The 13,588-nt window shown below is 40.0% G+C and overlaps 1 protein-coding gene and 1 long non-coding RNA gene across 2 annotated transcripts in view; one reads left to right on the top strand and one right to left on the bottom strand.

Moving 5' to 3' along the window:
* LOC122979196 overlaps window positions 1-1,388 on the top strand; it is a 5,869-nt gene extending 4,481 nt beyond the window's left edge. The window contains exon 2 of the long non-coding RNA XR_006402811.1: window positions 675-1,388. This is a non-coding gene — a long non-coding RNA (uncharacterized LOC122979196). The remainder of the gene's footprint in view (window positions 1-674) is intronic.
* On the bottom strand, window positions 5-13,588 carry card14 (caspase recruitment domain family, member 14). Its single transcript, XM_044346451.1, has 21 exons — window positions 12,892-13,588; window positions 12,111-12,809; window positions 11,526-11,663; window positions 11,114-11,439; window positions 10,213-10,371; window positions 9,984-10,103; window positions 9,409-9,534; window positions 8,087-8,236; window positions 7,878-8,000; window positions 7,194-7,294; window positions 6,591-6,646; window positions 6,297-6,357; window positions 4,962-5,178; window positions 4,751-4,877; window positions 4,139-4,379; window positions 3,980-4,043; window positions 3,778-3,898; window positions 3,526-3,690; window positions 2,699-2,817; window positions 2,001-2,116; window positions 5-873 (listed from the first exon to the last, which is right to left on the bottom strand). Exons 2-21 carry the CDS (start codon window positions 12,322-12,324, stop codon window positions 666-668), a joined length of 2,952 nt encoding a protein of 983 aa, XP_044202386.1. The 5' UTR covers window positions 12,325-12,809; window positions 12,892-13,588; the 3' UTR covers window positions 5-665.

Genomic DNA, 13,588 nt, shown 5'->3' with positions numbered 1-13,588 from the left:
ATTATTATCTAGAAGAGGATCATGGAAACAAATCCTTTGTGTCAAAATAACATAAGTGTATGCTCTAAATGCAGTTATACCAATTATTTTGTCGAATTTTGGTCCACAGTGCTAACACTGGAACACAATTATATATTTTTATTGTTTTCTCTTAATCATCACATTTTATGCACACTGAGTTTAAAACATCTGATGGAAACATGAAGCAAAGAATTCCAATTAAGCACAAGAAATGGTTATGGCACATCAATAAAAAGAAGTCCCTCATAGTGGGAGAAATTATCTACAACATATTGTAGAGATACAGTACATACTTATAATAAATGTCCTCACGATAAAAGTACATTTGACCTTACACCTGTGTTTGTTTTAAACAAATGCCTCTAAAAGAGGCAACACACAAAGTCAAAAACAAGTCTGGGTACAATAAAGAATGATGCAGCTGTTAAAATGTATATAGCACGTTATGAGACTCCTGCATTCACCCAGTTACTCATAAGTATCATAGATACATACCTGTGTTTACAAAAATAAAGCTTGTAAAGCTTGTGTATATTATTATCAATATATACTGTTGACAAAAAAGCCCTTTAATAAATTAAAATTCTTATTATTTTTCTTATCTTCTGTGTTTTCTAAGATTTTTTTCTTTTCTATTTTGCCTTTCACCACAGGTCAGGCTCCACCCAGACGATCTTCTTCTGCTCCTCCCAGATGATGGTACGCAGGCTGGTCAGCAAGGAGGCCTGGTCACACCAGGAGTCTGAAGCCACACTGTGATACAGACATGGCAGCTTGTCCAGCAGGGGCTCCTCGCTCCTTGAACACGCCAGCAGCTGCTCCTCTGACTGGCCGTGGCGCTGCAGCTTTGACCTGGAAGTGTTGGTAGAAAGACAGAATGAAACTACAACATCATTTTTTGGATCCAATTTTGTGTTTTTGATTTTTGTTCATAGTTCTAATGTAGACAATGCGACATCATAACAGTATATTTCTACATTGTACAGCTGCAATTGAGTTTGACAAAACCAAATTATTCAGTTATCTAAAATATTGGACATTAGGTTTTGAATAAAAAAAACAGGCTTCCTTCTAGGTGCAGGTTGAACATAACCCATTGCAGCCACAAGAGGACATACTGTAACTGTTTTGTTTTTCTTCGGTGGAAAAAAACATGTATTGCTGCTCTGGTGCTATTGATTATTCAACTTATAATCAGAGGCTGTTCATTAAAAGTGTAAGCCTGTTTTTTGATTGAATATCAATCAGGGAAATGTGAGATTAAAGTAAATTACAAGATTTAATGACAATGTAACTACTGAAATATACTGAATACCACAACATCATGATATGTAACAGTGCAATAAAGGGTGGATTTTGTCTTTAAAGTTGAGCATTTCATGTAATGCATTTAAAGGATGCAACATGGACGAGAAGGACGTCTAAGGTAGGGTTTTAATAGCCTCTCTCCTTTTTATTACTATTTAGTCACAGAGTTTATTTCCTTCCTGGTTTGCAGCAAAAGACAAACACATCAAATGTTTGACAACATACAATGTGAGATCTGTTGTGCAAAACAAACCTTCATTACTGCCTGAAACTGGAAACAGAGGCAATGAGTGACACAAGAGATCATAAGAATTATTGTATACCTATTATTATTAATTATTGTATATGTAACAAGTGATCATGAGTAATTGTTTTCAGTGTTTGATTTACACTCTCTTATTTCACATAACCTGATGTGTAACTGCATGTCAGTATCTATTCTGGAACTGAGTGGAAAGTTAATGTCTAAATTTATCCGTTTCTGCAACAATAGAAATATGAGATGAGACATCAGTGAGGTGAGAGATTACAGGTGATCAGTTTCACATTCAGCTAAGAACACATTCCTGTACTTTACAGAGATTATCTAAATGTGATATCAGAGTCCTGAGCTCCTGAGCTGAACGAGGTGAACTCTGTCAGCATTTGTATGAAGAATGAAGAGAATTTACCTCAGTTTACGAGAACTACGTGCAGACTGTCTGATAAAGATGATGATAGGGAATATCTCAGCCCTGTGCAGACGACGGACACAGTCCAGTCCCAGCGGCAGAACACAGTGAATTCCCTACAGAATGAGGAGGCAAAAAGATGGAATATGGGTAAAAAGAGATTTTTAAATAACCATGATTTAAAGACATTCAGAAAAGAGGAAGTATGTTTATTTGCTTTCTGGCTGAACAGAAAAGAAGACTGATATCATTCTCACGTCTGTGTGTTAGCTGGTTGTGAGTGAATGCTGGGAGTCTGGGAGTGCTGAGACTAGCTTAGAAGGGAAATAGCTACCCTGACTCTCTCCAAAGTTTGCCTACTCCACTACTTATTTCCTGGTGAATAAGAGGCAGGAGTCTCCACTGGTTGCCTGGTCACAGGACTCTAGAAAGTCACTGCCTCTGGACACTACTCGCCAAGAAATTCTTACTGCATATACGATTCCCCGTAAAATCACAACTTATTTCATTTCATTAAACAAAGAAGATACAGCGTATTAATTTGCTTTAGAGGTGATAGTAGGCGTATTTTTGAACTTTTCAGAGAGCCATAATAGCCATTTACGTCCTTTCCACCCTCTTTCACACCACTAGTTACTAAGCCCCACTCTTGAGTCCCCAGCCATCACAAACTCTGATTTCATGTTGAAAGCTCTGACCTTCTTCATGACTTTCTCGACACTCTGCAGGGTGTAGCAGCAGTTTCTTCCCTGCTCACACTCCTCTAGGATCTCAGACCTCTGCAGCCGAGCTGCGTGCTCACTGGAGCTCAAAGCCTCTGCAGCAAGGGAGGGAGAAAACAAGGGAAGGAGTGGAAATAGAAACAGACAGTGATGGGAAGGAAAGATTACATATATAAATTGATATAATAAGGGCATGAAAGAAAAATCGTGAACATCATTATTTTCTTTCAAGCTTTACATGAAAATTAAGCATTTTACCTCCAGTAATTGCATTATCTCTGATCTATTTATCTATTTTTAATTTGGCGTATTATCTTAAACTTTATTTGACTTTCTCTCATATATCCTGTGTTTTTGTTCTTGTAAATATCCTAGTCGTATACCTAGTCTTATCAAATTTTTTATTATTATTATTACTGCAGGGACCACTGACTAGCATTCACGGTCTTTATAGCCTCAATCATTTTTTACTACTATTTATTCTTAAAGTTTATTTCCTTCCTGGCTTTCAGCAACAGACAAACCCATAAGTATTTAACTCTGTACAGCACGAGATTGGTTGTTTATTAAGGCAGCAAAACATACTTCTATTACAGCATGAAATCGGAACTAGAGGAAGAGATACAGAGATGCTATTTAATAAAACATGTGATCCATCAAGACTGATCTGCCAGCTCAGGAAAGTGTGTCTCTGTTCTATATTGAAACTTTTGACTTCAATGGCATGCGTTCAGGTGGAGGAAGATATGAAATATGAATGCACAAGGTTGCATTTCAGTATATAACAACAGAGTTTCTCTTACCGGGCTCACAGAGCTGAAAGCCCTGCCAGCCTCCCAGCTTCTTGTCCAACATGCGTCCCAGAACGGTGGGCAGCAGCAGGATGGGCCTGCAGATGGGTGGGTAGTGTGGAGTGACCAGAGAGTAGGGCATGAGGGTTACACAACTTTTAGGTGCCGATGTGTTTCCTACATGGGAAAGAATGTGTATCAAACAAATGTCATAGCAGATACAAGAAGAAATAAAGCAGAGTACTTTTGTGACTGTTCTGGTACCTGACTCAGTGCTCTTGGTCTGTTCATCCTCCACGCTGACCCACAGTGGGTTCCTGCCCTGGCGCCCTGTGCTGACAATCCTCACTGCTTTCTGTTGATTCTGAGCCACAACACGCCCCGCCTGGTGAAGAAGAGGAATATTGTGAATGCTGTGAAAATGTGAATGGGGGTCACTGGGTGGCAGTAATTAAATTATTCTTACCTTTTGAGACTTCTTTGTTTGAAAACTCATATCTTCAATTGCTCGAATCAGAAGTCGCTGTGCCCTGAGACATCAGAAAATCATGAAACAAAAACAGTTTAAAGTACTGTGAGTGGTGATTTCATTTCTCATGTCTTTATTCTTCGTCAGTGTATTTACCTGTAATAGTTGGGTACGGTTCCACTCTGGAGGTCCAGAAGCTGACAGGGGTGAACTTGGCAGGCGTGCCATGAGTCCTCGGTGCCAGCAGGTCGTGTGTTGGTCACGTGCAGGATGTCGTTGCAGGACACAGCCAGGGTTCCGCTGGGGCCAGCAAGGAGGGACATGTTGACGCGCACGTAGAAGGAGTCTCCTGATGACATCACATTGTTCTGCAGCTGGTGCAGCAGCGCCTCATAGTCTGAACAACAGGCAAAGGAGAACACTTGAACTAAAGCCCCTGTATATTTCTATCTTATAAATGATTTACATATGATCTAATCTATTCAGAATTAGACTCCTAGTCTTCATTAGGCCCATACTTATCAAAAATCAATTATACTGCTACTGTTTTGAAATAAAATATCCACCCATCACACCCAACAGAATTATCTGTTATTAATTAATTAATTAATAATTAAAATTGTGGCTTAAAGAACAGACAAATGTTTCAGAGTGAGATGTGTCGTCTTCACTTAAATGCTGTAGAAATGATTCATAATGAGACAAACCATCTTGTTTTATTTAAGGTGTCTCATTAAAAATGTTTCAGGTACATGCTGTGGGACGAACCATCTTGCTTGGGTCGGAGGGAGAGGTGGCAGAGGCCTGTGACCTGGCCGAGAGCCCACATAGCTTCCTCTAAAGTGGAATCCTCCAGCAGCATCCTAAGAGCCTTCTGGTTTTGCTCATACTTCACCTGCAGAGCAATAGTATGATGAGAAAAACTCACAGCAGGCAAGATGAATACAAGTACTGTGATCCAAAACACACTTCCACTTACCTCCACTATTTGTGCCCCAGGGCTGATGCCAACAGTATGTGCAGCACTCCCTTCTGTCACCTGGTGCACAAACACTCCGGTCTTATTGCCTCCCACCACTGCCAGCTGGCTGAGCAGCGCCTCCCCCTGGAAGCAGATGGTGAAGACGCGGCCGTTGACCCGGATGGCTTTCGGCCGAGAACGCATTAAGAAGGGAGGGGCTGAAGTTCTACACAGACTGAGAGGAAATAAAGAAAGGATGGAATGTTTCATTGAACACTTTAACCATTGTAGAGATTATTGTTTACTTTTATGAAAAGGAAACATTTTACTTCATACTGGACATAAAATCCATTAAAGATAAGACAATGTGCTCTGTAAGTGGTAGAACAGTGACACATTTTTCCTGTACTTTAGAACATTGGATTGTTAATGTTTAATAGTTAAGACTCAGCTTTAATTTGCGGTTCTTTCATATAACACCGTAGGAGTTGTAGCTCTTTTAACACATGAAATTTTGAGGACCCAAATGTATTGAACAATTTAAAACTATGTAACTTTTGAAAGAAGCAATAATACAATCTTCCTTTCATTAAAAAAAAAAAAGAAAAAAAGTTGAATCCATAAGCAATAAAATGCACCCTTGTATAGTTCAGTACACTTTGAGGTGCTAAAGCCTGAAACGGTCTGGTATGACCAATAGGTTCTGGTGGCTAATGTTAGCTAACTTAAGACTTTGAATCTTCTTTACTTTTGTTGCTGTTACACTCTATTTTATCATTTACTCTTATTCTGTAATGGTCACTTGTGGCTACACTTCAAGTTACGTAGTCTTGTCTTAAAGTTACTTAATTTAATAAAGTCATCGTATTTATTATTGGGATACAAATCCTTTGCAGTCAGACTGTCTACAGTCTAGGACCCATAGACATGTAACACATGCTCTGTTGGATTGGGGAGAGTTGATTGAACTATTGGCCAAAAACTCTGCCTTGTCTGTATTTTATATACAGTCTATGGACTATGAATAAAAAGTTATTGTTACATTCTAAATCTAATATGGTGGAGCAAAAAGCCAAAACAATGACTAATCTGTCACTGCCCTACTTCCAGCCTGCACTTTATGAGCTCTTACTGGATGTTGTGCGTCATTCAGTAGTGTAGATTATTGATTATTAATCTCCAGTACTATTATTACCCTCTATTAAAGTTATAATTCACCTTAAGGGTATGCACATCCTTCAATATACAGTATGTCACCCACATTCAGGTAGACTGCCATCTGTTCTACTCAAAAAGGCAAAGTAACATGAAACAATTTATTTATAACAATGTTGGTCCAGTGGATCACCTCACCTGTCAGCGCTGGTGCCATTAGAAGAGGAAAGCTTTGGTGTCTGTTTGTCTTCACTGCCCACTAAACAAAGAGAGGCTGTTTAATGATTTGGCATCAAGGTTGTTTCCCCGGAAATAATGTGTCAGAGTTAATGTGTCACTCTACAGCCATGGAAAAGAGTCATCACTGCACAATAGCTGATGAAGGTCCTGCCAAACAACAGCAAACCAGCAAATCCTCCCACAGACACGCACACAAACAGAAGCACACACAATCACTTAAACAAACAGAGTTCATATGTTTTCTATGCATACCATTGGTGAGGAACACAAAGTCGTCCAGTAGAGAATCAGTCTCCGCTGTTTCCAAGCTACAAGAGAAAAAAGACAACAGCTACATGAGCACCTGTCAGATTCCTCTGTCTCCTTCTCGCACAAACAACCATGTACACAGTCACACATTTATCCTGATGTACATACATTATACTGAGTTAACTTTAATAAATAAGTATATGCTTTTAATATGATACAACTATCTGGTTAGACTGGTTTGATGGTTAGGAATAATTACAGCGTAATGATGACAAAGCTGAATCTTTTGACACGTTCACTTGTGCAGCAAATACAAGACTTGAGAGATGTGAGGTTGTTGCAGCATATGTTCTATGATTGACTTTTGATTGCAGTTATTTGTGTCTCTCTTGGAATCGTTTGATCCTGGCTAAGCCCCTCTTATTCCTGTAAATTGATAATCCACCAGAAACTGGATCCCGTCATGTTACGATAACAGAAAGGAATGCAGAAGACAATAACACCTTGAAATATTCCCCCCTGGTGGGTGTCTGTAAAAGTTTGCCAAGAGCCTCGGAACATATGTTGTACTTTCAAATAAAAGCATGAACACACACACACACACACCTGCTCTCTGCATGTAGAAGTTCCTTCCTTCTGCGGAGAGACTTTGGACTGGGAGGCTCTGCGTTGCGGGATTTGATGCTACTTGCTGCAGTATCTTCATACTTTACACATACATATAGATACACACACACACACAAACATCAAATCAGCACTATATAAAAAAATCACCTTTTAATGTCTTTATATATTTCAAAAATGAAAGGGAAAAAAGAAAATCTGACAATATGATCACTTTGAAAAAAATATGCAAACTGATAAAAGCAGATATAGAATCAAGGGATGGGTTAATGTTTGACATTTTACCATCATCAATATGGTTTTTCCAATACCATATATAATATCATAATATCATTTAATGTTTGAGCAAAAACATACTTTTCTACAAACCCCTTTTTCATTTAAGAAAATATGCCAAACTTTTTAATGTTTAATGTTGTCTTAAGACTTAAGCTGTCCAAAAACTTAAACCAAAATATAAAATAAAACAAAAAAAAAAGTCTGATCAAAGAACAAGTAAACAGGACCAAGAATCAATACCATTTTGCAGAACTTGACAGTTTATCTATTTCATGGACACATTGTGGTCAGTATTCAGAAAGGATGAGGTTTGATATCCAGCGCTGATAAAATCATTGTGGCTGATCTTACACACACACATACACACACACACACACACACACACACCTCTGAATCGCAGGGACTCCGTGACATGGGATTGACTGCGTCCATGCGGCACAGCCTGCGTCTATTTGGGAATGAGGATTCTTCAAAGCTGGACCCCGGGCTCTCCCAGCTGACCTCCCTCTCCTTTGACAAAAACATAAAGCACGGCATTAACATTATTATTCCTCCTGTATGTCTGTGTGCTCATATTTGTTTGTGTGAGAAATTACATCAGAGCTCTGCCGTTTTTCTCTGGGGCTGCGATTGGCTTGCAGGCTGAAGACCCTGTCCTGGATCTCCACCAACTGACACCTCAGGGTGTCCTTCTCAGCCAGGATGCGGGCAATCATGGCCTGGGCCTCGTCTCTGGACTGGTATGCCTAGAAGCACATTACCGTTCCATTCCATACCGTTACCGTAGCATTTATTTTACACAGAATTGACTGTGCACAGACACGCCTAGTTTTTTTATTCATTAAACACAATCAGGCCAAGTTTCTGCCTCATGCAGAAACCAAATTGTCATGACAACCACAGTTACCAAACTCGTCACGCACCACCTGTAACTTAAAATGCAGATACACATGTCTCATACAGGGATTGTTTGAATAATTCCAGGCTAGTGTTACGGCCAACATGGTGAATGGTATGCAGGATGTTTTCTATGGTCTGGCAGCTTTTTGACACATTCTTGTGAACAAATCAACTCAGCAACAATACATGATAGAATCTTATGTTAGAAACAATGAGTCATATGTCTCTCATTGTTTTACAGTGAATAATAGAAAACCTCTTACATAACACGACAGTGACTTTGGAGCAAAAGTGCTGCATATATATCTTCTCTTACTAAAGCTACAATCTCAATTACATGCATCTTAATTCTTTAATACACTGTGATGATTATGGTAGAACATGTTGCAACTCAAATGTCTCTTGAATTTGGGAGGTTGGATTGTTCAGCACTGTGGAATTTTCTAAGCTTTATATTATGGACTGTGTGTCACACATCATACAACAAGCGTGAACCAGTAATTACACCCAGGAGCTGTCAAGCATTATCAGTCTTGTGTTGTGGAAGTCTTGCACAGCTCTAATGGAGCAGCTGGCAGCTATGTGACTTGCTTGTGACCACCTGACAGTTGTTAGGGTATGGGTGGATTGTTCATTTCATTCTTCACTGAGGAAAATCCTAAGTCATGTTAAGAAGAGTGAATGGAGAATGATTGAGATGAATAATATGAGATGAATCGTCAGCAGCAGGTGGCATCAGCAGGTGAAAACGCTCACATAAACACACAGTGTTTATGTTTTATGTTTACATAAACACACAGTGTTTATGTAAACATAAAGGTTCAATGACAAAAGGAATAGTGTTTCCAGTAGAAGAGAGTTTACCCAGGGTCCCTTATCAAAGAGACATAAATAACTACACCTTTTCAGCAAGGAAAAACAAACATGATGTGATGGAAGATCATTTCCGAGCTTGCCATAAAAATTCATTCTAAAACATGAAATACTGCTTGGAATTGGACTGATATAAGTTCCTTACTAGGTCTCTCTCTGCCTGCAGCTCTCTCATCTGGTTCTGGATCACGGTGCTCTTCTGCTGGTGCATGTTACAGTCCAGGGTCAGCTGCTGCACCTGAAGGCTCAGGCATTCCTTCTGATCCAGGAGCTGAACACAAATACACATGTTACACCAATGAGGCATCAGGGATTTTAGGTATGCATTGCAGATACACACAGAATCTGATGAGCAAGTCAATGCTCATGCTAAGCTACACATGGAAAAACTGTTCTTTGAAATAGATAGTGGTGCTATATGGTATTACCATTAAAAAACAAACAAACAAAAAAACAACAAAGATGGGTTTTTTTCAGTTTTGATATTATTTAGTGTCTTTACATAGTGCACATTTTTAGTACTAATACTACTCAGAAAACGGCTAAAATTGGACGCTTTCCACTGGTCAAGCACCTGCTCGTCATGGTAATGTGTAGCAGTGGGCTGCTAAATATTACCATGATAAGCTCAAAAGGGCACTTTCCATAACAGATATATGGCTGACTTTGCATGATTGATCCATGATGACTGCAACACAGACAGAAAACACACCCAAATACCTCTTGTTTCTCTCTGAGCAGCTGCTCATTTTCCCCTCTGTAACACCTGAGCTGCTCGGCCAGCTCCACCTGGCTACCTATGGCCTCAGCCAGGTCCTGGGCTAGGATGTCCTGACGAGCCTGACAAGGACACAGCAGATAAAATACATGAAGACACAAGTGACTACTGACTCTTTCACTGTAACACACATCTGCTAATAACACAGAATGATTAAGTGATTATTCTCACTGGGTTCAGCTTTTCCGCCTTTGCCAGCTGGCAGCGCAGACTCCTGACCTCCTCTTGCAGTTGTGGTGTCTCAGGAGTTGAAGCACACCTGAGCGAGTGCCGCTTGTGGAACTCGTTCTCCGTTGAGGCTTTCTGCAGCTCAGTTTGCAGCTGGTACACCTGCCACCACACAAGACAAAACAATGCTGATGGGGCTGCAACTGATGATTATTTCTCCTATTGATTAATCTGTGGGTTTTTAAAAATCTTTATTTAAAAACATTTCCATCACTTTGTACCACAGCCCAAGCTGCCATCCATACATTGTTTTTATTGTCTCACTGACAGTCCAAACCCCCCAAATGTAATCAACTTACAATTATACAAAAGCAGTAAATCCTCATATTTGAGAGGCTGTGACTGTTTAAAGTTTGCTTGATAAATGACGATTAATCTATTATTAAAATTACTGTCAAATATTTTTACTGTTGATCAATGAACTGATTAAATAACTAATAGTTTTATTTGATACAATATACAATATAATTCAGACAGAAACAAATATTATTAATGTGACTACCATGTGAAATATCAACTATGTGTATGTAAAAAAAAAAGAAAAAAGAATTTGTCTCTGCTCTTGAATGACACACCGTTGCACACAGTCATGTGATTATAGGGGTACTGCAGTCATGTAATATTGCACTTTAAAAAAGTTTAGAAACTTGAGATGGATTAAAAAAGAATGGCCAGAATTGATGATGAAGATACCGAGATGTTCTGACTTTTAGTAGCTAACGCAAAATGCTCTAAAAATACTGGATCATACATTCCCATGCCAGTATGGGATGTAATTTTCTCAGGCAACGCATCTCTAGAGCCACAGAAGAAATTATACAGTTAGAAAGTGAGGATCACTGACCTGCAGGTTGAGGTCATGGAGGCGCATGTTCACAGCTGATTTCTCCTCGATGGCTGCTGTGTAGCGCATATACAAGTCACACTTCTCATCCTTCAGCTTGGTGACTTCACGTTGCAAAGAACACAAGTGTCTCCGAATATGCTCATTTTCAGACTGAAGACATCTAGACTTCTCCTCCTGCTCCATTATCTGCCCAATTTCTGACTCAAGGGTGGTGCAGCGTGCTCTCATTCTGCCAGCCTCGCAACGCGCCTCCTGGAGCTCTTTCTGCATCCCGGTTACTGCTCTGACCAGGTACTCCGTCAACTCTGAGTACTTTATCAGGCCTGCAAGGAGAGTGATGCAAGTCAGACATACAGCGAGAAAAACATACATTTTCCATCAAAATGCAGGAAGACTTTGGGCCACAGACCGCTGAATGTGGAAGGCTCAGTGCTGGGCTTGCGTCCAGTGACTTGGGTGTACAAGGTTGGGTAGTGGATCATCAGGCTCTCCAGCAAAGCCACAGCGCCATTCCTCCCCTGGGTCCTCAGCAGATCCAGCATGTAGCCTAGAAACAGTGGAAGATACTATCAATAACTCCAACTATAACTTTTGAATAAACAAATTTCATCTAAAAATATAAGGTCATTCAGTTCCACTACAGGGAAACATCTTGTTTTAGAAACAAAAGTGCAACATTATCATTTCAACAGTTTTATGCAATAACTACAATTAAAGATTTGAAGAATTTGTTAATAAGCACGCAGATATACTCTCAGACTCTGTCAGGAGACAAGGCATATTGATTTTACTGATAAATTTTTATTGTTAGTACTGCAGGTGTCACTAGAATTTCCTTTTTCTCTTGGTGATGCGCTATACAGTCATTGTAAACAAACCAGGTGCAGTAAAAGAGGACAAAGCAGAACCTACATGTTGTCAACAAACTGAGGCTGACTACATTACTCTATGAGGCCATGGATAGGCTTTTAACTGAAAACGTCAAGAATCTCACTGGTTCTCATGCAGCGGTTGGTGAGGTTGTGGCAGGAGAGGATCTCGTCCTCATCCATCTCGGTGAGCACCCTGGCCTGCCTCAGGTACGGAATCAAGGTGCCCGGCCGCACCCCCAAGGAGATCCGATGGCGGTTGTCATTAATCAATTCCCACAGTTCCTCCTCGTCCATCTCCTTCAGGTTTGGACCCTCAGGAACACACTCCCCCGCCATCCTGAGTGTGTTGTGTGTGTGAAAAAGCCTGCTGCTGCTGCTGAGACGACAGGCACAGCTGGTGCGGATGGAGCAAACACACACCCGTAGCAGCAAATACACTTGTCACCAACTCATTCCTGGAACTTGACCGAACAGCAGTCTGACTTGAAGAGAGCAAAAAAAAACTTAAAACGGCCAAGTCAAACCACGCCCTATGGGTGTTTGTGTCAAAGCATGTGTGTGTTTATGTGTGGGTGTGCAGGAAAACCTGTCAGACAAGACCTCTGTGATGCGGTGCAATAAAGGGCTCTGAGTGTTGCTCAAACACAGGCTGGTCCTGAAACAGTCTCTCACACACAAAACCACATATTAGACACACACACACACTCAAAAAACATTAGTCAAGTGAGCCACACATTTGCCTCTTCTAGTCACACTTTTGGTGGCTGTTTAACATTTGCTTTCTCATTCAATATCTATGCACATCACAAACCTCTGCCTCGCTTTTCTTAATGAGATGTTTGTTGAATGGAGTCAAGCGGCAGCCTATGGCGTAAATGTACAAAGGCTCTCAAACGCTGTAACATTAGATGACATGTGAGTTCACCTTAATAATTCCTAATCACAGTAAAGCAAACACACATACCACACCACAGACAAGAGCAAACACTGAGCCATGAAGTGCAAAGTCCTCCTTTAAAGAAGGAAATGAGGGAGTGTAGCTGGTGTGTGTTGTCAGTGTAAGGTCAAAGGGTTTCTCATCCTGTTAGCTAAATTACCGCTCTTGTGTGTGAACATACTGTTTACTGTACTGTAAAGGGTTTATGCAAACAAATAGACGCTATCAAGGCAACCTACTGTAAATTATATACTGGCATAAAGACTTTGCAGGATGTCCGGATTGAACTCACTGACAACAGGAAATATGGAAATGGGAAGTCTTAAGGGGTATAATTTATCTGTAAAGATTAAGGAAACATTTTTGACTATGAATGTGTAAACATTAATCTAGAGCGTGTATCAAAGGTGATGCAAACTGTCTCACATACACAGAACCATTTCTGTATTTCCCATGAATGATTAAGATCAAAGGAAGTTGTTACAATTAGAGGTGAATTAATTTGCAAGTACCAGTAAGTTTCAAGAGCAAAAACTATGATTCAGAAAATTATGTGGCAATTTCACTGGACAACATCAAAGCATGTGTTGCTACACCTTGAAAAATGATAAAATCTTACTTTCAGTTAACAACTAGAAAGCAAGATTTTGGAAGTGGTGCTGA

The sequence above is a fragment of the Thunnus albacares genome, chromosome 3 (genome assembly GCF_914725855.1).
Source record: "Thunnus albacares chromosome 3, fThuAlb1.1, whole genome shotgun sequence".
Taxonomy (NCBI): domain Eukaryota; kingdom Metazoa; phylum Chordata; class Actinopteri; order Scombriformes; family Scombridae; genus Thunnus; species Thunnus albacares.
This window is presented reverse-complemented; position numbering and strand designations above follow the sequence as displayed.